The 25,282-nt window shown below is 41.0% G+C and overlaps 1 protein-coding gene across 1 annotated transcript; it reads right to left on the reverse strand.

The window, feature by feature from the left end:
• Positions 1 to 4,245: 4,245 nt before the first annotated feature.
• trhr2 (thyrotropin releasing hormone receptor 2) lies at positions 4,246 to 24,175 on the reverse strand. The gene is made up of 6 exons (XM_070973033.1): positions 24,018 to 24,175; positions 19,257 to 19,981; positions 17,646 to 17,778; positions 17,040 to 17,191; positions 15,777 to 15,900; positions 4,246 to 9,420 (listed from the first exon to the last, which is right to left on the reverse strand). The coding sequence occupies exons 2-6, from the start codon at positions 19,637 to 19,639 to the stop codon at positions 8,848 to 8,850; spliced, it is 1,365 nt and encodes a 454-aa protein (XP_070829134.1). The 5' UTR covers positions 19,640 to 19,981; positions 24,018 to 24,175; the 3' UTR covers positions 4,246 to 8,847.
• Between the last annotated feature and the right edge of the window lie 1,107 nt (positions 24,176 to 25,282).

Genomic DNA, 25,282 nt, shown 5'->3' on the forward strand with positions numbered 1-25,282 from the left:
TGGTAGCTGTCAAATAAATGTAAAATGTACGATGCTGTCCACTGAATTGTGATGAAGTAGAAGAAAGCAACAGAAAATAGAAATACTCAAGTACAATACAAGTACCATAAAAACTGTACTGAAGTGCAATATTTGGGTAAATGTACATACATACAGCTTGCATATATAAATCAAACTGCATATGTGGTCGAAGAATTGTGTTGATTATAATTGATAGAACAATTTATTATTCTTATTCTTATTCTTATTATCATTATTATTATTATTGTTATCAATGTGCTTCAATAAGACACATAGCCACACACAAGTATGACCTGCAAATACTTGAACGTGCACATGCACCCACCTGAAGTCATTTCAGTTTCCCTGAGATTGATTCTTTGAATACAAATATCCAATAGTCTCACTCACTCCCTCCCTATCTCTCTCCCCCTCTCTCTCTCTCTCGCTCTCTCTCTCTCTCTCTCTGACTATGGATGTAGCCTCTCAGTCCCAGTGTTGATTGCAGTCTGGAGAGGTGAGATTTTTGGCCACGACAAGAAGATGGGCAGATAGGGAGTTCCTTAGAGTGGGGCTAACAACCAAAACACACACACACACTCGGCACACAAACTCAGAATTCATCTATTTCTTATCACAATCTAGCCCACTGCCCCGCAGCATTTTATTTATATCTTTGTCTCTCTCTGTGCTTTTCTGCAGTGATGAAACGGTGCTTTCGATGGCCTATCTCTTTCCAGGGGAGTCAAACTCCTGGGAGAAACAGCCATCACTGCCAAGACAGACAAGGTCACTAAAAAGAGGGAGAGAGATATTTGTCAATGAAAATGAGACCAAGAAAGTCAATTTTAAGTTCTTCGTAGGGTGACGATCAAGCTCAAAGGTCGTGTTTGATGCAAAAGAATTCAACCTGAATTTTTGGTTAGGGACCATGATGTGGATGAGGGCTGATTTATGAGCTCCACTCAGCCATCATCATGAGACAAACATGAACCACCTGCCCTGCTAACTGTGTAAGGATGGCGATGTCTGCTCCAACACTTTGGTCCAGAGTGAGGCAGTGAGTCTACCAACCAGTTGTAAAATTTAGTGTGGATGCTCAGAGTGTCCCAAAGGATGATTTATTTTAGTAACCCACAGACCTTTTATTTACTGCCATCATCCAGCTGTAATTTCTGCTTGACCAACACTCATCCTGGAAAATAATGGTCAAAATTCCAGGAAACTTACTGTTTGATATTCATGATTGTTGACCCCCTTGTTCCTCCCTCTGACACCATCATGAGGTCAACACTTGTGCACAGCAAGTAAAAAAAAAATATCATGGCCAGATTGCCATGAAATTGACAATTTTTCTGGGTGACACTACTCATCACTTTGGTGATGAACGTTGCACGGTGTGGGAGCCTCTAGCCAGGATTTAGACTTTTAGGTGGAATCCCAATGCAGCCCAGCTCATCTTACCAGAGAAATGCCTGACCGTATAGGTCAATTCTACAAATAAGTTATTACAACCCATACTTAAGTTTAATTTTAAGGCTTGTCGCTGGTACTCTCCAATGGTGAGAAATTTTGATTTGACAGTCATTGGCAATGGTCCTGTTCAGTGGTGTAGGCATGAGGATGTGTTGATCCAGGACTAACACCCTTGCTGTATCCACTTCACCTCAGGTTGCACATTCACTTTGTTCCAGACCAGCTAGTGTGAAGTGAATGAAACCCTCCGTCTGTATCTGATCTGACTGGTCTGCAGCAGTGTGGATTTGTCATTCTTTAGTACCTCTGTCCAGAGGTAGAGCGCTGGATAGCTGGAGAAACACAGAAACTTTCCACACTGAGGTCAGTCAAGGGGAGTACATTTCAGCCTCCCAGTCTCACAAAAACAAATCGATATATTTGCAGTAACTTGCAATGCAGAATGAATCTCATTACTGAGAGTAATGAGTGATGTTTTTCATGCAGGCACTACAAGGCAGCAGTCAATTTCAGTTCATCTTGGTCAAGCTGTTTGTCTGTGGTTCATCATCTGCTTTACATTAGACAGTCCTTTCACAAGCCTCTCCATGCTTTCCAGTGTAGTACCCCAGCATGGATTCTGCTTTCACCGCTCCAGCAGCTGCAGGAAATCTTCGATTTACAGGGGCAGTAACCTATACGGCCCTGATACGGCTGAAAGCTTCAGTAAACAGTGAAATAAGGCTTGTGAAAGAGAAATGCAGGAATGAAACTGAACTCCAAACTGCTGACATTCATGGAAGATATAAGTACTGAGAGCTGAACACAGAGATACTTTCAGACACAGTTTCTCTCTAGTTCCAGCCAGACAACTGCACAAGACAAAGCTGTGGGTGAGGGAAGCTACCGAGCAGGACCGCAGTGTGGCTTTTTCCTGCTGTTTGGCAGCAGAGGGAACATGGCGCGGCCAAAGTGGATTCAGGAACAGGAAACAGGAAAAGCCCATTAGATCTGCAGTTTTTGGAGCTTGACCTCTCGGGACTTAAAGTCATGATAGCTTGCTGTGTCCTACTTTGAGGATTGTTTTTTAAATAAAAGGAGCCATCATTTTGATCTTAGATAAATTAATGTGATTTGCCCTAAAGCCACATATGCATCCTTAATTAAGCACCTCAACGGCTGAATGGGCAAGGTATCTATTGGTATCCATGGATACTGGAGGAGAGTGGTATTTACAGTTAACAACAGTTTAGCTGTTTATTTATGCCCACCTCATTAATGTGGAGTGCCCTCCACAGCCACTTGTGTGTATGTGCAGAGCGACGCTGAGGGCTACTGAGTATTAAAAAAAGGGCTCATCTGAAACGTTATTGTTGAGCGGTAACCAAGGGATTTCAAGATCTGTTTTCTGCGGTGCAGCCAGCCTACACCCCTCTCCCACCCCCTTGACCTTCAGTGGTCTGTAAATAAGACTTTCAGTAAGGTCACTTTTTCACAAAAAGGACACATAGACTGACCAATTTGAGCAGAAGTGGTTCAGCTGTTTTCATGTCCATATTTAGATTGCTACTGCTCCATTAGAGCTCTTCATGTACAGAATATGTGTGGATGTCAGTCGCCGTTCTGCAGTATAGAACAGAGCACCTGTCAGTCCCAAAGCTGATCTGAGACCATACGTAGCACAAACACTGGAGGGCCCTCTTCTCCTGGCTACATTTTCTTATGCTAATGTGTCCTCATTGCTAATTCAAGTCACCAAAATTTAAATTGTAAATCCCACCACTTCCGCTGTAAATGTTAGAAAAGACAAAAACAAAAGGCTTGCTAGGAATTTAAATGCATGCTAAAAACATACCCATGAGTAAGCATGGCTTTAATAATCATGCAGAATAATTTTACACCTGTCACAGTCTGTGCAGCACAACTATTACCCTGCGATTCAATTCAGAAACAATATGGTGTGTTGCTCTTACAATAGAACAATGAGAAGAGAAGACACTGTTTGCTCGTCAAGTGAATATATTAAAGGACCAGTGTGTAAAATTTAGGATGATCAATTGGCAGAAATTAGATAAAATATCTGTATGTATGATCGGGCTCATCCCATGACTACACTGAGGGAAGTAGTTGATGGAAAACTAATCTAACACTCCTTCTTGCCAAATGCGAGTTTGGAAAAGGTACTGTCCTCTATTTTGGCCAGCAGGTTGGTCGAGGACAGGTGTGTCCTGCACGAGCAAAGATCACGGCCATAGCTGTATTTCATTTAGTTGTGAGATGCAGTTGCAAACATCATTAGGTATGGTGGCCCTGGAAATTATTATTATCTTGTCTACATCAGCAAGTTAGGTCTTTTGTGTGTGTGTTTCTTTTCAGAGGTAGGGATTAGTCAGGCCTAGTTATGTTAAATTGATTTCAATTTGTTTTCCCATTTTGAGAATCTTTGTTATGTTTCCAAGTATTGCAAAAATAAATCACTTTCATTTTCACTACTCCAGATTTTTTTGATTGTTGTGTTATTGTCTCTGTTTCCCCCTCTTTTCACCAATTGGACCTAACAAAAGGTAGGCAGTTTGAATTCAGCGCAGGAGTGGCGGACTCTGCCACTTACGGGTGCTGCCTGTTACACTCAACCATAACAAAGGGACTGGCTGACAAAGCTGATATTACAGTAACAAGAATAACTTGTTCAGAAAACCACAATTCCAAATTTGGAGTATTTGCAGTAACAGTGGTACTCAAAACAGTGTACTACCTGAAGTAACAGCACAAAAGAGTTGTGACTGAAAGGTGGTTCAACAAATGTTTTTTATTGACTGTTCTTAAAATACTGAAGGAAAACCACTGTACTGCACATGCATACTATGAACTCACAGACCAGAGCACATTGTACACAAAATAATAGTAAAATACAATAGTAAAACATCATCTTGTTGCAACACTACAGATAGAGCCACTTTAAAATCAGTACTTTTGAAAATCACAGCATATTTAAAACACAAGGAACCAGCAGCTATTCAGGGCTAAATAATAACAGAATGAGACACATCCACAATCAAACACACACTCTAGCATGTTCAAGGGAGCTCTAAGATGCTACTATCAGCCAATCCACCCACTGTAATCATCTAAAATGAAAACATGTATTCTAAGTCATTTCAGAGAATAATTTTAGTGTACAGTACAGAAACAGGTGGGTGTCACTGCTGTGCTAACAATTTAGAAATAAATAAATATTCTCCTTAGACTGTTGTTCCCTGAGGCTCCGTCAGAGACTTCATAAACCATACAGAACATCTTACTTGGCTTTACCTGAATTGCATTTCCTTCTTTGTACATATGTACTCTACCATCTGATAGTGAGCTCCCTGTAAGCAATACATGCACATGCCCACACTTACACACACACATAGAGACATAGTATACCAACATAGTGAAATAAATATTTAAAATTTACATCAATTAAACTGCCAAGATGCACATTAAGGTTACAATTAAAACATGTTTTTGAATTTCAAGCATTATAATTGATTCATCATCAAATGACTTGTTCAACCATCATATAGAAAACAACTGAAAAGGTGCAAAGAAGAAAATGAAAAACTCAAACATACTGTATCAGTGATAGACATGGAGCTCCTAACATTTGTGTTCATACTGCAGCTCTGTTCACAAGATAAGGTTTTACCTTTTTGCCTTTACTTTAAGCTATTTAGCTTTCCTCAGTCTATGGCACATGAATCCAAAGGACAGTGGATGGGCATAAAAGGAATGTACAGTAGTATGGGAACAATGGCAGCTGAGGCAAGCAAAAGATGTTTGTAGATGAAGAGCTTGTCATCGAAGAGACAGTCAAAGCAATTCCACTTCAAGCATCTATCATGGCTTCAATATGATGATACAGTTTAGTAAGAAAAGAAAGCAGTTACTGTCTGTCTGATGCGATCTTTAAAGCTGCACTAATCTTTTTTTTTCCCTTTAGTAATGGATCAAATGATTATGTGTAATGAGAAAAGAGGTTGCAAATAGTGATGAACCACAGAAAAATTATCATGAGTTCTGCATTTCCCCTCAATTGTAATTCAGAGGAGCGTTTCGGCATATTTTAACTAACAGCCGTAAACTCTGCATTCATCAACCTTTTACAGTCACAGGAGGCAAGACAGCTCTGATAAACCCACTGTACAGTGCCTATCCAGCGCCAACCAGCAGACAGGAAAGGATAGCAACAAGGTGCTAAATATGTTGAAGCATTTAACAGCTAAGAAACTTCCCAAGTGGTCCCCCAAAAATACGAAAAAACATTTGCTGCAGCTTTCACTTCAGATGTTTTAAGTTATTATTTTCATTAAACATCAGCACTACTACATACAGATAGCACACTTTGAAAAACCTAAAACAGGCCACTGCCAACTATAATCACGAATAAATACATAAATTGATAAAAATTCCTCCACCGAATAAAGCTTAAAGCTTAAAGTTGGAGTATGGGAAAAGACATTTCCACACACTTTCTCACATTATGGTAATGCAAAGCAACTACTGTCACTCAGCGCGGTGTATCCAATGTGCATGTGCATGCTAAGGTGCTATGGTATTAGCATGACAGAGCCAAGTATCTGCAGGGACACTTGTGTTCTCATCAATTAAAGGGTAAGCCGACTTATGAGACAAGTTTACGGAGGCAAATACTTGGCGTAAAGATTTGAATCTATAAGAGACTGAATCCCTCCCTGTGAAATGTAATCGCCACTAAATACAACTTGATTAATTACACTGAATTATGGAAAAGTCAAGTCCCAAATATGGTCATTGTACATATAATATTATAATTTATGACTGGAAATACATTTTTTGAAATTGCACACCTTGAAATTGGCTATTAAAATAAGTGGCAATCAAATAGAAATATTTCAATGCTAGCAGTGATGAGATTTCACAGTTTCACAGCTTTAAAGATTCAAACCTTCATGGCCACTGTTTTCTTCTATACAAGTTCCCCAAAACCAACTGTATTCCTCAACAAAATACAGGTGCAAAAAACAATAATTGTGTTTTTTTTTTAATTGTTGAGAATTATTTTAAAGCGTCTTCTCTTACGAAGAAAACCAGTCTCTGTGTATTAAAAGTACAGTCATTACAGCTAATAATAAATCTGCAGAGACACACAAGTACACTTCAACAGTAAACATTTTAGAAAATAGCCATCTTACTCAGAGGCTGCAGGTAGATTTCATCCGTGTCAGTACATAGATACTATATGTCCAGGGCATCTTTAGCCTAGCTTGGTAAAAAGACTAGAAGCAGAGAGTTTCTCCAATAACAATTGCTCTAACAGATTCCAAACTGTCCTTTTTGGTTATTTAACATGTACAGAAAGGTGTGTATGAATGGAAAAAGGCAGCTGGCTGCTCGCAGCATCTCTCTGGGAGACATGTCAAACTAAGATAACAAGCTGAGCCAGGCTGCACATGAGCTAGATTTCAACTGATGGTTATAATGTAAAGTTGCTCAGAATGGGACAAGCATCACCACTCTGTGAAACGCAGGACTGTATAAAGGATACTACCACACAGGCTGAGACCACTCGACACACTTTGTTTGCTAATGATCACATTCACTCTTACTTAAGCTACACAGTAACTTTCGTCCTCATGTTGAATTTGTCAATGAGGATAAGCAGGGTGATTAAGGGTTCATATGGATAACCATCTCTGAACAAGTAAGCTGCACATACTAGCTGTCTTCAGTATGTTTGTAAGCTGATGGACTAAAAGTCCATTTAATGCTTTAGCATTCTGACTGAATACTGAATACAATCAGGGGGAAACAGCTTCCACGTTTTTTATCTTCTGCAATAAAGAAACTTGTTCTTTATTTCCTGTACAAAACATGTTTGTTTTTTTCTAAAAACATCTAACTAGTTTACACATCGCAGCTTTTTCCATATAAAGGAGCATACAAAGAGCAAGACAGTAGTCAGTGTCTGCATGTTTTCCACATCCATTGAAGCTGACAATGTATTAACATCCCACAACCTCCTTGTGGCTTTCAGCCAACAAGTGGCCATGAAGTTAAATCAGGTTAAAACAGACAAACCTTGTACTGCTTATAAGACTCTGTGAGAAGGTATGACTATGTCAAGATACACTCTGGATCACAGAATTAAGTACCTCCTATCAAACCTTTAACGTTGTCTGGTGGACTACAAAATCTTGCTGTTCAAAACTGAATTGTCCTGATCTTTTGCTCAAGTTTGAGTCTGTCCTTGCTATTGTACAAGAGAAGAAGAAAGTTGCTTTAAAAGTTGTTGTCACTTTGCCTTTTTTTAAAAAAACAGTGAATGACAGCTAGCTGAAGGATGTATGACAGATTAAAAACGTCAGCAGTCATTCAATTAGTGTCTTAATTAATACATAAAAGACCATTGTGTCCACCTTTTTACACACAGCAATGTGTCACGTCAAATGTCTCTATGCAAGTCAGGAGAGATATTCAGGAGCAGGGCACGCGGACAGGCAAGCCAGGCAGTTGCTTGGAGCCCCCGGCCACTAGGGGGGCCCCAGCCACTTATTTACAACAACGATTATTGATAGGTCTGGGCTTTCAGGGACCTCTGTTGGTCCCTGGACCTCACTTTGAGAACCACTAATCTTTTTTTCAGTATTCATCTCAAATGTCCCAGAAATTGTGAATTTATGTGTGCAAAAACCACATTTTTGTGGCATGCACGGGTGGGGTGGGGGCCCCAGGAATTTCTTGCTTGGAGCCCCAAGAGACCTAGCAACACCACTGGAGATATTGGATAGGACACATTATTTAAATTACATCATATGCAGTCTTTCATAAAGCAAATTATTCATCATTTGAATTCATGCTAAATGACCTACATGACATCATGGGGTGAAACAGATTGTAGGATTGCATTATAATCTTGCTTCATTATGAGACACATCCATTGTGGATTTTTGGAGGTTAAAACCGTAGAATAGTCAGAGCTTTAAATGAGACATATGTAACCTCTCTTCTACAAACAAATTAAGCTAATATTATGAAATACAATTCAGAGAAGATTTTGTGGCCAAAGAAATAATTTTTCCATTCTACAGTGTGAATTATGCCACTCACTCATCATCTTTCTTCTCCTTACATGTGACCTCAGTGGTCAAGGCGAAATCTACCACTTTTTAATGATGAAATAAGAGCAAGTTACAGCTTTCTTCCCTCTTTTGTCATTAGCTAATGCAGAGCCTGTCTATGAGTATGCGCAGCTGTTTTGTCAATAGATTGAAACTGCTCAATTGACTTTTCTCCTCTTTCTTTTCTTCTCATTTGATTTCAGTGATACTTACAAATTCATAGATATTCTGCAATATTATGATATGGACAAATTCATATGTCTTCCTGCTGATCGCTTGTTGTTTGTCTGTCTGCAAAATTAACTGTGGTTTTGGCTGATGACCGCCAATCCAATGTCTCATCACCAGTTGGACTTCCACTAAGGCTAAAAGAAGCTGGGCTAATGTCGATGGGATGGTCTGCTGTTTTGCCATTGACTGTCGCTGTCTCCTGCTGACCACTTCCATTCTGCTTTGTTGTCATGTCAGTGGTAGTACTCAGGATGGTTCTCCTTGCTTTTTCATTGGTTCCATTGCTATTGGCCTGGGAGGTTCGAGGGTCTCGGACAGTGCTGAAGCCAGTCTGGATCATTGACAGCGTCCTCTGATTTCCCTCTGGCCTCTGGCAACAGTAAAGCCTGCGGAATGCTGAGCGAAACTTCTGAGACATGGCATTGTAGATCACAGGGTTTATAGCACTATTGGCATACACGCATGTCCGACAAAATAGGATGAACCAGGCATTCAGATAGGGTGTCGACACAAAAGAGTTGATCAAAACTAGAGTCCGGTAGGGCATCCACAGGAGAGCGAATAGGATCACCACAACTGCCAGCATCTTTGTCACCTGCAGGGACGAAACAGAGATTCAGTTCATTAAAACTCCATTAAAGCAGCTATGATAAGAATTTTTGTTTGAATAAAATCAGTAGTAAGCAAATAGTAGCCTGTGGGCCAAATGCGGCCCTCCAGCGAAATTATTTGGCCCCTGATGAATGCTGAAATTTTCACTTTCATAAGTTACATTAAAAAATTAAACTTCATGTTTCATAAATCTACTGTTGACAATTATGTAAATATGAATTTCATGTAAATTAAATATGACCTTATAACCTCTAATATTGACCGCATGTGAACAGAGGCATGCATACTTAGGCCACTCAGCCTCGTTTTGCACCAGACGTTTTGACCTGTTGCAATGAAGTCTAATATGTTTACCAGATAAATGGTACATAAACAACATAGTCCATCATAAGGCATCATCAGCAACCACAGCCGTACCTTTTCTCACAGCTGGTGCAGGCAGGGTACAGTAGCACAGAGGATAGGACCCTAATGCTGACAGCTGAAGCAGAGCTGCAACTGTTCAAAGATTTTATTTCAAAACACCAAAGCTACATGGGGCAAGTGGCCTGAGAGCTGAAGAATGGAGCCAGGGATCAGAGGCAGACAGCTTGGGAATTGGACAGAGGCAGAGCAGGAGACGTCAGGCAGACGGGGTGGGGTCGAGAGAGATGGGAGAAGTAGGTCTGGAGGGAAACCAGGAGGCATAGCCAATGGACAGGGCAGCTCTAGACAATGACCAGGAACCAGGGCCAGAGGGCAGAGCAGCACTGGATGACACCCTGGATGCTGATGCTGTACGAGTAGCTGGAGAGGAGAACTGGAGGCCAGCAGCTGGAGTACAGGACTGCCCTCAGAGGTAATCAATGGCTGAGGATACAGGATATGCAGTCCACTGGAGTGCAGAGCAGGAGAAAGGCAACTGGACATCTGGGTGTTGGCAAGACGTGGCCAATTGATGATCTGGGAGATCTAGCTGTGGGTCACCAAAGGTGGCCGATTGATGTCTGGGAGGTCTGTCAGTGTGTCAGTGGAATGAGCGCTACTCAACAACCCAAGTCATTGAAGCACTACTTAATCTTGATGCTGTGTTACTACTGTAGGTAGCAAGCTAGTTACCTTACCCTCCACATGCCCCACCCCACCACTGGCTGGTGGCCATGTTAATGCCTCAGATATTGCTGGACCCCTGCAAGACAGATGAGTGGAATAGAGCCACTGAGCCTGAAAGAGTCAAGTGATTTGTCTCATCAGTTGCTAATAAAGCTACTCACCTACCCCCTTCATCCCACCACCCATCCATCTGCATCCATTTTAAGTTTTTCAATCTGCCTATACTGGGTCATAACCATTCTGCTGATGCATGGCTGCTTCCCATGTTTTCCACATCACAGCAGAAAAAAAAGCAAACCAAGTCAGGCAGGTTGATACGAGCTACCATGCACATGCCTCCTCTCAGTGAAATGCTATTTGAGATAAGGGTCTGTGTCCACGCCTTAAGCGGTGAGCCCGTGACAGCCACCTCAGCAGGTAGATAAAAAAGGAAGAACTCTGCACAACAAAGCGTTTAATTGAACACGCAGGAGGCAGTGAGGAGAGCTTTCAAATTATCTCTACACTGCGATAATGAGACAGAAAGCATTAGAGTGACATTTTGAATATGCATATTATAACTGTAATTATGGCAGCATGGTACTTGACTGGCTTTACAAACACATCTGATTTTGTTTTTAACGACAGCATCCTTCCAGACTGAATTCAGTCATGGACAGACATTTCGGCCTACTGAGCCAAAGAATTTGCTTTAGTCTCTGATTTGCCCGCGGCAACAATGACCAAGCTTTCACATCTCTCTTCCCCTACATGCACTTGAGGAGATCACAGACATGGAGAAACTCTCAGAGATTAAAACTGTGCTGCAATCTCATACCACACTGTTTTAATCTCCTATCATAAAAGTGCCTTTCTTTGACATACACAAGTTTATCAAACTCCCATCAGATTGAGTTGGCCTATCAAACGATGAATAAAAGAGCATGAAGTGCTATTGCAGAACTGAGGGAGCAAAATCATCTGCAGTATTAAGCACACTTCAATGTAAATCCAGAATCACATTATGCAAATCTTCTGATAGATGGAACCCCCTGAACACATGAGATTAGGATCTTCTCTCTGCTCTCACATGAGAGTTCAGTCTCTCCGGGGCATATGTTCATGCAGAAAGATGCACACAGTGACACACAAGCAACCTACTGTACACTAAAAGTTGCACAGGAAGGTAAACTGCTTGAGACAGCTCTGCAGCTTGTTTCTGTTACCCCTAGTGGCCAGGACTTTAACACAGATTCAGGCAGCCAGGGTTTCATATGTCACATACCGAAGGAACCAATACTGGCAACTTGTAGGTTAGGGTATTCCAAGAGATTTCAGAGAAGAAACCAGGTGTAGCTACCTATCAGTGTTTTCCAAGCTATGTTTCACTATTTTCAAAAAGATGGCATACATGTTCTGTTTTCGGTTGCAAAGTTGCAGAAGGAGAAATGGTGAGCCTTCATTTATTACCAAAAAACCTTAAAATCTGGGTTTGCAGTAGTTATTTTCTAGAACACTGGAACAACGAGCCAATATGTTCCCAAATTAATTTTGTGTGTTTTATCCTTTGACTGTGTATATATATATATATATATGCTTTGATGTGAGATAATGTGGAACAGATAGTGTTTTCATTTTTCACCTGAAGCTGGATAGGTAGCAAAGCTTATGTGTGTGTTTGCAGTAGTTGGTTAGAATTCCAAAGAGCAAGATTTTGTCCGAATTATGAAATTATGTTAAGGTTGGTGAGTCAGACATTTATTTTCAATACAAAGTTCGATGGGAATTTCTGTGTCAGAAATAGACAACTCAGAAACTGATCACTTTGCTGAACAAGGCCTCTTACTTGCGCACACACTAAAAGAAACTGGTAGTCACAGATACTTGGATTCAGTTTTACTAGGAATTTAATGTAGACAGAATGTCTCTACAACAGCACATTCAGTGTTTCACACCAATAAGCATTGCGTGTATCCTTAAACGCATTTCATTTCTCATGAAACATTTGCAAAGCAGATTTGAAGCTTGCAAAACATTCTTCTTACCTGCCTTTGTCATTGCTACTTGCAGCACACTTCTCTATTTGGCTGTGTTGTGTGTATAAGCAGTGCTTTTGTGTGCTTGCAGCACATTTGTCAGGGTTGTGTTCTGACTATTTGCAGCGAGTTTGGCTGTTTGGTTGTATTTGCAGCGCATGTGTCGTGAAATTGATGATGTTTCCTAAATTTCTTTGTGTTTTGCTTATTTGGCTGTTGAGCTCTCTTGGCCACCACAGGAATGAGCTCTGGCAAACAGACATACCCACACCAACAGACCAAATAACACATTTTATCAGCCTCGTCCAGGTGTACCACAGAAAACATGAAGGAAGCCATAAATTTCAGAGGGGATGTTTTTCAGCCTGGTGTTTGGGTTTATCATGCATTGCATGGGACTCAAGGTTCTTCCTGCCTCTCATCAGACCAATTGCCAGGGTCCCTAAGCTGTTCACATCAGTTTGGGTTGATGTGATTTTATTCACTTCAGCTATGTAAACATCATTAGACTAGTATTCATGTGGACACCTCAGTCACTCAGCAGAAAGAAAGACAAGGGGAGTGCAATCTATCACACATATGCTTCCTTTGTTGAACACAGGCTCTTCAGCTATTCAGTTAAAAAAAATGGAGTCTGACATGGTACTTGGGCAGCTGTGGCTCAGGAGGTAAAGCAGTGATTCCATCAATCAGAAGCTCAGTGGCCTCTACAGTTTGCATATATAAATGCAGTCTGTTGGTAGTCCATTTAACATGCTGCAACAATCCATCCATCCATCCATTGTCTATGCCCGACTATCCCTTTCGGGGTTGCGGGGGGGCTGGAGCATATCCCAGCTGTCATTGGTTGAGAGGCAGGGTACACCCTGGACCGGTCGCCAGTCAATCGCAGGGCAACATATATATAGCAACACAATCATTCACGCTCACACTCTCACAATTTAGAGTCACCAATTAACCTAATGAGCATGTTTTTGGTCTGTGGGAGGAAGCCGGAGTGCCCGGAGAGAACCCACGCATGCACGGGAAGAACATGCAAACTTCACACAGAAAGCCCCTGCCCGACCCGGGGATCAAACCGGCGACCTTCTTGCTGCGAGGCACGTGCACTACCTGCTGCCCACTGTGCCACTGCTGCAACAATATTAAACATTTCATTACATAAAGTGAAGGAGGGTATTTCATCAAATAACTTGCAGACATTGCTTTATTGAGCTATGACAGAGATGAGGATGGTACTGAATGGAGGCCGTAAAAGAAGAAAATACCAAAACCTTACACAGAGCAATAACAATCAGCCAATGGCCCATGACCAATAACATTACTATGAATGAAGTGTGTGACTACCTTCTGCATTTGTTTTTGCCCCTTGAGGTATAACTTGGCCTTTTCTATCTGTAGATTCGACCTTTGTAATGTCCTGTGAAAATATCACTGCATTTCTGCAGGACAGGAACATGGTGATCTTTCTGTCCTTAAAACTGCACAGGACAGAAATATCATGTGGTGAAGTAATGCTGGAAGTTGGATTATTTTATCAACAAACCAACGGGTGCAATACCAGCGATCAATAAATCATTGGTATTGATTTGTAAGTTCTAGGTGGTCATTTTGTGATATGAAGTACTGAAAATCATACATTCTGCATTTCCCCTTTCATATGTCGGGCATGCTACTGGCTCAGGTCCTGAAAAATGATTGATTTTCAAGCAGAAGCACCATAAAAAAAATCAATCAAATTATCACAACTCTCTCATTGCCATGCAAGCTGGATAACACAGATGCACTGATTTTCTATAATTGTGTATCGTGAGTTTCTGGTGGGCCTTAATAACTTTTCTCCAGAAGATTTTCTGTGACTGTTGTGCAGAAAGAATGAACAATGCAGGGTTGGCAGCCACAGACAGCAGGCAAGTAATTATCTGGAGTGTGTAAGTGACAAAATCAAAAAAGATTTTCACTTAAATAAGTCTATGAAGTCGTTATCTATCACTGCATGAGGTAACACAATGGTGATTGAGCCTATGACCCACTAATGACAGTATTACAACATTTCTATACAATATTTGCAGTATTAAAAACTGGGTGTCTGTGAAAACATTCAGAGGAAAAAATGCTTTATTAAGTTACTGCTAAAGCAAACAGAACTGTGGGATTGATGAAGTTCAACCTGCTTTAAGAAACTACAAATCTAAACATATGGAAAACATAATTGGTTAAGCGTTATACAGATGATGCTGCCGATATCAAACTAAAAAGTAATTATTTACACATTTTTAAATATTTTTTCACTCAGTGTTAAAACTTGATTTAAAAGACTAAATCAGTAAGTTCACTAAAACACCAAAGCAAAGTAAAGGTCAAGGGGTACCAGACAGACAACACTGTAAGGGCACAACAATGTCACCAGAATAGAGGGAAAAACAGTAGATGCATAGTCGACATTATGATATTAAACACATTTATTATACATGTTCTGCCATACAGAATGCAGCGGTAAGTGTTCTGAACAGCTAAAATGTGCTTTTGTCTTCTTGTAAATGCAATAATCTCAAGAGAAGCAGTGATTCAGTCACAACCTACCTTGAAGTTGAAAGATACAGAATTATAGGCCTCTTTTCTCTCTTTTCTCATTGTTTTGGTTCCTTTTGTAGAGAGCAAAAATCTCTGCCTTTCCAAACGTCATACAACTTTTGAAAGAACAATAAGCAGACACAAAACTAGTTCCCTCTGGACTAAAAACAACTTTGTCGTAACCCTTAGTGCACAAAGGTTTATGACGATGCTTTCAAGACCAAAAAGCCTGAGAGAATGTATTCTACATCCAAGAGCACAGAGACAAAGCAGCACTGCAGAGCAATTCCATGCAATCTGGGAGAAAGGTTGGCTTTCTCAGTAAGAAGGCTCTCTGACTGCTCAGCCTGAGGAAACAAAGCCATTACTGCCACGATTGCCTGCAGGGCCTCATAACAGCCAGAACAGAGAGCCGACAAGAGGGCACTTCGCTGAGGCAACGGATAGCAGGGACATCATCACCACGCTGTTAAGGGGGAATCATGGCCCCTATATTCCCAGTAGATTGCACACACAGCCAAGGACAAGACCGGGGTCAAATGTGACTAAAGCTGTCACACAGCAATTACTTGAAAGATAAGACAAGATGTAACAACAAGAAAGGAACACACAGAAGGAGTTAATGGGAAAGACATTAAATGTGGACGGAGGCACAGACCTGTTTCCTGGAGGAGAGTGCGCTCTTTGGCCGGCCCTGGCTACCCCCCTTCCCCGTTTGAGAAGCTTCCCGGCAGCTCCGACGCAGTGTGGTGGCACTGGTGTCAAGATGGTTGGGCAGAGGGCTAGAGGTCCACAAGGAGCATGTTAGAGAATTCATCCAACGGGATAATGGCAGGCATTGATTGTCGGGTTGGTTTGGTTTCTGGAGTAAATGAATGTGTTCGGAGGTGGTTGGTGTGATGCAGGGTGTCTTTACAAGTCTTCATATCCTGCAAAACGCTCTGCTGATATACAATAAACCTTTGGTTAAAAACTGGAATTGATATTTTAGGCCAGTGTTTAATATCTTTGAACTTCAGGATTTGTCCCTGAAATACAGGCATTCATTGTTTGTTTTTTCACAGAATGTAATTCTGTCATGTTGGAGGACCTCCTGAACAACCTGTCAAAAAGCACAAAATCCATTGCTTGGCTTCTAATATGTGACCCAGCATGTGCTGTAATCCAAGCAGGAGTTGTTTCCAGTCAACAATCTTAATATTGTAATAATGTCAAAAAAATACCTTGAACAACATCAATTTAGTCTTTTTTTCTTCTATATTTGATTTGTTGAAGCATACTCTAATAAGAAGAGTCCATACTCGCATCTGCATTACGTTATGATGATAAAACAGCTTTAAAACAGAATCAAATGAATTTTTTTGGCCTCTGGGTGTAGCAGAAACAAGCTGCAAACACATCATTGGCATATTATCATATTAGAAGGTTGTTATGGTGAGTGTGTTAGCACACAGTGTTTTGTGTCTGTTTACACATCCAGCTGACAGAGCACCAATAGCATTCATTTGGAGTCGTGTTTGTGTCCACATGAGGTATGATGAGTTCAGTTTAATAAGAATGATTAACAAAACCAAATAGATTATGACGATGTCTATTAGCAAATGTCATTAACATGTATCCAAAGACAACATTCATAGTATAATGAAATTAAATTAAATAACTGGCTGGTAAATCAGTCTTCTCCAGCAGTTGGTTGATTGGTTGGTTGGTTGGATGGATGGATGGATGGATGGATGGAGTTTCTCAAACTCCATGCTTCCAGTTTGTAACTCAGGCTTTCTGTTCTAAATCTAGAAGCCCAGAAGCTAAATTGAGATTATATCCTGATGGCATCGTCGCAGTGTGTGGTGGTGTGGTGGAGCGATCCTTAGTAATTAATGAACTGATTCAATAATATGGCTTGAAAGACCTTTTACAGTACCTGAGGTAGAGGATCCGCGCTATCAGGCCATACAGCACGATGGCGAGGAGCAGTGGGATGACGTAGAAAATGGCAAAGTCGGTGAGGTAGATAGGCAGGTACAGCTCCCGCTCCACTTTGTAACCACACTGCACATGTCCGTCCGGTTTGACCTGAGTGTCACACAGTTTCCATAGAGATGTTCTAATGAAACTAGATTAGTGGCTCACAGACTGGCTTGACAATCTTTCACATCTCGACATAATAATACTACTCAGAAAAGGCGTAGAGCTCTTTCCACATTCCTCTGCATTCAGACCAGCACTTGTACAAAAGAGGTCTTGGTCATCACAAATGTTTTATCCCTCTGTTCATTAGTCATGCACTTGCTGTGAGTAGGCTTACTATTGTCTCTGTTTTTTCAGTATAACCTGTAAGTGCATTCACATACATAGCAATATTTAAAAAAATATATATACACAGAGATTAAAAACAATACTGCCGCCACAGTAAACAAACACTTTTCCTATATGCGTTATGTCCGAATCAGTTATTACTGCGCTGTGGCCCTCAGCCATGTTATTTCAACAACACAAAAATGTAAAAGCTCAAATATATTTCTCTAACCTTAATGTCCACCAGGAAAAACCAGAGCATGCAGTAGACACAGGTGAAAATCCAAACCCCAGCAATGATCCGCTTGGCCCGGGACACTGTGCACACTGTCTGAGCTTTCATTGGATGGCAGATAGCTATGTACCTGCATGCAAGGAGGAAATGGGGGGGTCCAAAGACAAAGTCAAACTAACCATGGTTGTTATTTTAGCTGGTAACAATCCATTGGTAAGTAGACACCACTGAGATTATTATGCATTGTTTTTCCCCTGTACTACAGCAGTGGCACCTCCTATCTAACTAACCATGAAGCTCATGTATGAATATTGAAGGTTTGCTGGATGTTCATTTATTCATCCGTGCATTTAGTGTGGAAATTATAGGGACAGACTGTTGGTCAGGGTTAGGGTTAGATGATTACTGCAGGGTTTTTTATACCTCTTTTGTCTCAACAAGAAGAAAGATACACCCATCTGATACATATGTGAACAGTCTCACATACACCTACCAAAAACTGAAAAATTTCAGAAAGTTGAATGCATGTTTAATAGTTCAAAGTCTTGAGACCTGTTTAAAGTTTGAGTGACATCTGTAGCTGAAAGAATGCAGAACTAGTAGCATTTCAAAGTGGAGCAGGTTTGAAGAAGATTTTAAGATGGCTCTATTTACTTACACTGTGAAAATGTTTTGCAAAAGTTTCACATTTCAAAAGGTTTTCAAATGTAGTTGAATAAAAGCACGGCCTTAAAGAGCTGAATATTTCGATATTTGAATGGTTTCTGTAGCTGAAAGTATGCAGACGTAGTAGTCAACCTAAAAACCTAGAGAAGACAGAAAAGGAATCATTATAGAGTTTAGAAGAATAGTGTGAATGCTGAATCAGCATTAATAAAAATCATAATATACAAGTGTAGAAGAGCATATGTTGTGAGGGCTTTTAGCATTCGTCCTCCATCATAAATGCATGTCTGGAATGTGTAACAATGTGCTGGTTCTAACCTTGCTAACAGGACTTTTTACATGTTTGCACATAAATGAACAGCAAGTCTTCCACTTTCATTGAAGAACAGAGGCATCAGACTGCAGCTATGGAGGTCATTGCTACATAATCCAACACTGCTGCGACACAGACAGCGGTGGTGTTGGACAAGCCACGGTGGTGAAATTATGAATCCTACTAGGGCAAACACGGGTCATGTCTTCGCCATGGTAGGACTCGTGATATAGCAGTTGGACCTCTAGTAGCCTCCCCTCATATACTGTAGATTTTATTTAGGATTCTGATTTTAAAGTACGTGTGTGGACGGGATTTCTTTTTTTAGAACCAATGAGGCAAAATTCAGCTTTAAGAAATAACTGTGTGCATGTGGCTTAATCATGTATTTGGAGTCATGGCTTCCCTGTACTAATATGGCAGCTGATTTCAAGTGCACAACAACTACTAAGTAGAAGAACTTACGCCATTGTTTCACCTCACACCAACAAGCACACTGTCACCTATGCTCATTAAAAATCGAAGCATTCCCCAGTCAGAGTAGAATTAACAATAATCAAAAGAAAATGCTGCAAGCCAGCAAATCCTGTCCTGAGAACGGCTGTAGATGTTTGTCTGTCCATGCTCACCTCTCCACAGTGAAGGCGGTGATGGAGCAAGAGGACACGTTGATGCCCAGGTACTGAAGGTAGATGATCCCCTGGCAGCCCACATGGCCGAAAATCCATGTGCCTGTCAGACTTTCCGACACGTTGGGCAGCCCCGCCGCCACCAGCACCGTCAGGTCGGCTATGGCCAGGCTGACTAGGTAACAGTTGGTGGGTGTCCTCATGTGGCGTGTGGTCAGGACCACGAGGACCACCATGATGTTGCCCATGATGCCCACGCTGCACACCAGCAGGACCAGGAAGACCGACACCGTCTTGTACTCCAATGAGTCAGAGACGGTGACGCTGGGACTCAGAGAGATGTTGGTCGGGGTGTCGATTCTGGAGCTCACGTTGTCTGTCATATCTGCTGAAGGATGGCCTTTTTATTCCCCAAGTGTTTGATAATCAGAGGTTACATTCATTTGATTCAAGCTAAGTGATGAGGGGCATGGCTCTAAAATGTTGCCATGTTTCTTCTTCTTCATTTAGAGCATTCACTCTCATTTAAAGCCAGTCCAGTTAAAAGTAGCATGTGGTATGGATTGTTGTGGAACTTAAACATCTCACAGGTTCGACTGAGTTATCACTAGAGGGAAGAATCAGGTCTGAATTTGCTTGTTGAGTGAATGAATGTGTGAAAAAGGATAACATGAATAGAATTATCCCAGGACTTCTAAACACCCCTCAGGCTCCCTCTGAGTCACCTAGAAAAAGAAAAGGTATTCAATTAATTGGACAAACTGGAAATTGAATTGAAAATAACCGTTGGATTTTGGCTTTTGTGCTTTCATCTATCAATGTCAAACACATTTTAACAGGAATCTTTCTCTGTGACACCCTCAGGTATCTGCAGTTGAATCGGCTGATAAATGCTGCTCAGGAGCAAAATTGCTCGTGCAATCAGACAATGCATATGGTGGTCAAAACAAAGGGGGGAAATGAAAGAATGATAAGTTGTGTGAGGAAAGACTCAGCAGTCATTTCATTTTTCTCTGGAATATTTTTTAGATTCTGAGATATATCTGACATGCTGTCCTGAAAGTGGTGCATGGTGAGTAAAACCAAAATGTGAACGTACACATTAAATCTCATGCTGATCTGACCATTTTATATTCCTTGTGTCTTAATATGAAGTTAAATGGGGGACCTATAGGAAAGGTCAGCAGGTCACAGGTGGAACTGGTCTGGTATTCTCTCTGATCATTGAAAAATATTATTTATCGTGTTATAATACACATCATGTACATTTCGCCATTAGATTTGGAGATATCTTGCATATATCTCAGCTCCCTTGATTTACTCGTCCTTTCCAGTCATTGATGCAGTGAAGGCAAACCAATCAGGGATCCACTGCCACCTCTACCTGATGGCAGAGTGCTGCTGCTGCAGCACTGCCACTACCAGCCCTATCTTAAGAGAGTGAGTTTGCCTTGGCAAATGGCCATCAGTAATGATAATGAGGTGATTTCTGTGTTCCTTCCTTCACCAAGAGAGAGAGAGAGAGAGAAAGAAACAGTTAATGGCCTTCACCTGATATTCGCTCATGCTTGTGATATATCATACACATACAGACACTGAAGCTGTAGCGAAAGGCTGCTGAGATGTCGATATGACTATCAACAGATCATCTTCAGTCTTGCAAAGAATCGCGCGTGTGCTTTTTCTCTGCACATGTGCGAGACTCCACCGCCTTAACAGGTGAGAACACACACCGCGTGAGCAACTTGGCAGGCTCGCGCGCTCGGTTCTCTGCAAAACTAGACGGTGCAAATGATCTGCTGATAGTCCGACTGGCATCATACCAGCAGGTGTACGCCTTTCACTACACTTTCAATGGCTGTATCTGCAGAGTATGTCAGACATGAAAAAAACAGTCCTGTGTTCTGTAGGCAGGTAGTAGCAGCACCACACAGGTGACAGCTGCAGCGGTCCAGCGAAGCAGCCGTTACGCACAGGTGGAGGTGAGCAGCGTGCGCACGCCGTCCACCTGAGCAGCGCAGGTGCGTCGCGGAGCAGCTTGCGTTTCATTTCAGCGCGCATGTGAACAGCAGCAGTGAATGGCAGGATGGTACAGTATGAGAAATAAACCGCAGTCGTAAGCAGGCAAAAGAATCGTCTTCCTGACTGAACCTTGAGTTTCATTTCAAATGGATATTTTACTATACCAATCAAACGAGCATCCTCCGAGGTTACTGTGATTTTAGTTCAAAATCCCCTCATATCTCTCCACTGATGAGGGCATTTGGCATAGAATGGTTGTGGCTCCCATCAGGAAAGATTGCCTTCAGGGTCAGTGTTGAGAGGAATGATAACAGCAGCCAATAACTCTTCCAGTGCACAGCATGTACAGTATGGATTGTTTTGAAAAATATTCATTTGAAACAGACTGACACATTGAGCCGTGCCATAAAACACATGTGACATCGCTTCAGATAATGCTTGAGAGGGAAGGATGTCTCATTTAACTGAAAACACTCTCCTCATATCTTTTCTTTGCATCTCTCACACGAGGGAGGGAAATGTGGATGCAGTTTCAGGGAATTGAGGTGTACCCTTTGTCAAAGCTCGAAGAGTTGGTCAAGTGCACTTTGTGACCTGATGGGGGTGCTAAAGGGAAGGTTGGTGGAGTCTGTAGCATTGGACATAGCAAGAGATCAATTGCTCTGTTCAGCTTTAAGTAATGTGAGCAAAAATACTGTTTTTCTGGGGACCTCATAAAGCCCCCTAATGATCCCTCGTAGGTCCGCAGACCTCACATTGAGAGTGAGAGCTGAAATCATACCTGGTGAAGCTTCAGTAAGATCCCATATGAATAGCCACTAACAGGCGATATTCAAATGAGCCCTTCTGGCGTTGCTGAGTATGCAGCGTAACAAAAATGCTGTACTCAGTGCATACACACACTCAGTGAGTTAATGTAATATCCTGATAAAACACACAAATAAGTGTAGGGTTTATTCTCCTCTCGTTACACACTTAATGGTGCCTCATTTCTGGTAAAGTTACAGCCATATTCCTAAAATACTGGACAGCTGAAGAGTTTGTGGTTGAAGTCATTTATTAAAATCCACTTAAAACAATACTGAGATTGTTAGAGCACAGTGTGAGTCAGTTTTTCTCTCTGAAGTTTCCCAAGGTTTGTTTTGAGGTTTCACGTTCTGCTGAAACCTAATTAACTATCCTGCAAAGACTGTGGAGAAACTACAAGGCATCTGTTGCTCTTTTCGCTCATCTCCCGGCCCGGTCACACACACATATTGGACCTCCCCCCCTTGAGGGCTGCCTCTAATAAATTGAGGTGGACATGAAATGAAAAGTAATTTAGTTTCACTATTCTGCCATCAGTCAGACCTCATACACTCTCCATTCCATTACACACACACACACACACACACACACACACACACACACACACACATCGACAACTCAGCGAGGCTGTGCATTTCTCACTATCCATCATGTCTGGCTCAGGAGCATGGATGGAGGACTTCCTGTTGTGCTGCAGTTTACATACACAGATACATCTTTCAATATGAATCAGAATCAGAATCAGCGTTCCTTTATTGATCCCCCAGGGGAAATTGTTTGAGGAATTAATAAAGGGGAAGAGGCAAATGATCAATTTAAGATCTTGCAAGGAGCAGAGGAAATACATTTGTTTCTGCTGAGAGTTGAAATCAAACACATTGTGTGATCAATTTGAAGCCAGCTGGTTGGTTTATCAGATAACAAAGACAGGAAGGGGTAAAGCTACTGCGCTGAGTGACTGTACCCAGCCAAGAAAAGCTGTCCTGCAGCCATCAGTAAAAACAAATTCTTATTTTTTACATTTTGGTTTTTGTGCAAATTAGCAAACAAGGCATAACGTTTTAACTGGTGAGCTTCAGAGGTGCTGGAGGGCAGATTGTTTTTTAATACTGAACAGAGCCAGGGTAGTTGTTCCCCCCATTTCACACCTTTATGCTCAGCTTTTAACCATATCCTGGCTCTAGCTTCATAGCACACAGACATTAGGGTGGTATTCATCTGTGTGGCTGCTGATCTGTGGACAGAGCTGGTTACACCTCTACTTGAATCCACTTATTGTTGTGGAAGACTGCACAGCCGACCTAACTCAATCTGGACTAAAGGTAGTAAACATGAGCTCACCAGACAAGTTGGAAAACTGTTGGTGGAGAAAGAGAATAGGCAGCAAACCTAAAACTGCTTCAGTGGCCATCAGTAAACGGCAGCACTGGTGGCATATAGGTGCGACAAGTGGAGCGCTATGAATTTGAGTGAAGGAAGCAGGATGGGGCTGAGCAGATCCAGCCCATTGTGATACAAGATAGCTGTTAAGAGGAATAACTTGATTCTGAACAGCTGACCTATCTTTTGAGGGTTATAGGAAATATTTGATAAATGGGATAAAGTTGATTATTTACATGAACAAGTGGCTTAGACTTAGCTGTTAAAATATAAATCAACGCAATGAGAATGGAGTTCCCCATGACAGCTACTTCTTCTATGTTATGCTGTATTTGTGCTACTGACATATTTTTTTATTTCCAGTTCTGAGTATCAAAGTATGTGTCTCTTATTCATTTCTCTTTTTCTCTGTCTTTCTGTAATATCTTTGTCACACAGTACGTAAATGAATGGAGGATGGGCTAATGATGACAGCAATGGACAAACAGACAGAACTGATTGTAAACTTCTAACTGTTTTTATTCATTTGCAGGAAAAAATTAAATTATTTACCTTTTTGCGTCTTTGCAGCATGCCAGCTTCCTCCACAATGTTCTTCAAGCATGTGTCTCACAAAATAAAATACCGTATTGTTTATCTCTCTGGGTGTTTTCTGCTCCTCGCTGGTCAAAACCGGGTCAGCACCAAAGGAATGCTGTACTCTGTATACTATATGGCACAGCGCCTCTCTATTACGCACTGAGATCCGTCAATTCACACAGACTTACCGGGGAAGCAGCACCTGTGCCTTTAAAATAAAAGCACAATGCCTATCTGGGGGATTCATAAATTTGGTAGTGTCAGGTGTTCAGAATCAAGTCTTATTGCTTATTTCTGTGATGGGCTGGACTTCATAGAGAAAGTTATAGCCTATTGTAAAACCAAAAAGCAAAATTAACCAATTTCTCATTGGTTAATATATCATTACATTGTTCAAAATATTTTTTTCGGTATAGGTGGATGTCATTATCCTTTATCATTTAAGTTCATCATAATTGGTGGGCTGACATTTACATAAGCAAAACAATGAGTGACACTAATAAACCTCTGTGTTGTCAGACAAAATCATTTTAATTTTCCATGTAATAAATTACATTATTTTTAGAGGAAGGTGGATGTTCTAGTGACCATGATTACACATTTTTATTTGAAGCCTCCGTGGATGAATATATTTCATTATGGTGTTTTGCTATTGCATGATTGATTAAAGCTAGACCTATGGCAAAAGTGCTTTTATCATTTACTAAATATGAATTATGCAAGTCACAGAACTATCAGTCGCTTCTATTTTATATATATATATATATATATATATATATATATATATATATATATATATATATATATATATATATATACATATATACATATACATATACATATATATATATATAAACTTGTATTTCTAATCTAAATTGTATCTTAAGTTGTATCAGGTGGAACATGATAGGTTTATTTTGAAATTTGTGAGAGGAAGTCATGTACGTCTATGCTCTTGTGAAGACTCACATGTGTAAGGGAAGCATGTATCCCCCACTGTACGCAACATGCGCGCGCGCACGCACGAACGCACGCACAAACTGCCAAACTTTCACTTAGCTCAACATGTATACACCAACATTACTGCAGCTGATGTGTCCTCTGATATCAGACTGTCAGCTTATTGTCCTCTGAACAGCTTGGTTAAAATCCTTCAAATAACTCGTACTGTCATCTGTCACACTGGGTTACCAGCACTTTATATTTTGTCTGTTTTATTTCTGATGCTCCCTGTATTG

The sequence above is a fragment of the Chaetodon trifascialis genome, chromosome 10 (genome assembly GCF_039877785.1).
Source record: "Chaetodon trifascialis isolate fChaTrf1 chromosome 10, fChaTrf1.hap1, whole genome shotgun sequence".
NCBI lineage: Eukaryota > Metazoa > Chordata > Actinopteri > Chaetodontiformes > Chaetodontidae > Chaetodon > Chaetodon trifascialis.

Excerpts from the sequence above, each read along its gene's own strand:
- trhr2 (XM_070973033.1), bottom strand. The coding sequence starts at position 19,639 with ATGACAGACAACGTGAGCTCCAGAATCGACACCCCGACCAACATCTCT. Across the intron at positions 17,779-19,256 it reads ACCGCCTTCACTGTGGAGAG|GTACATAGCTATCTGCCATC; the intron begins GTGAGCATGGAC and ends CCTTGCATGCAG. Across the intron at positions 9,421-15,776 it reads CACTCTCCTCCAGGAAACAG|GTGACAAAGATGCTGGCAGT; the intron begins GTCTGTGCCTCC and ends TCGTCCCTGCAG.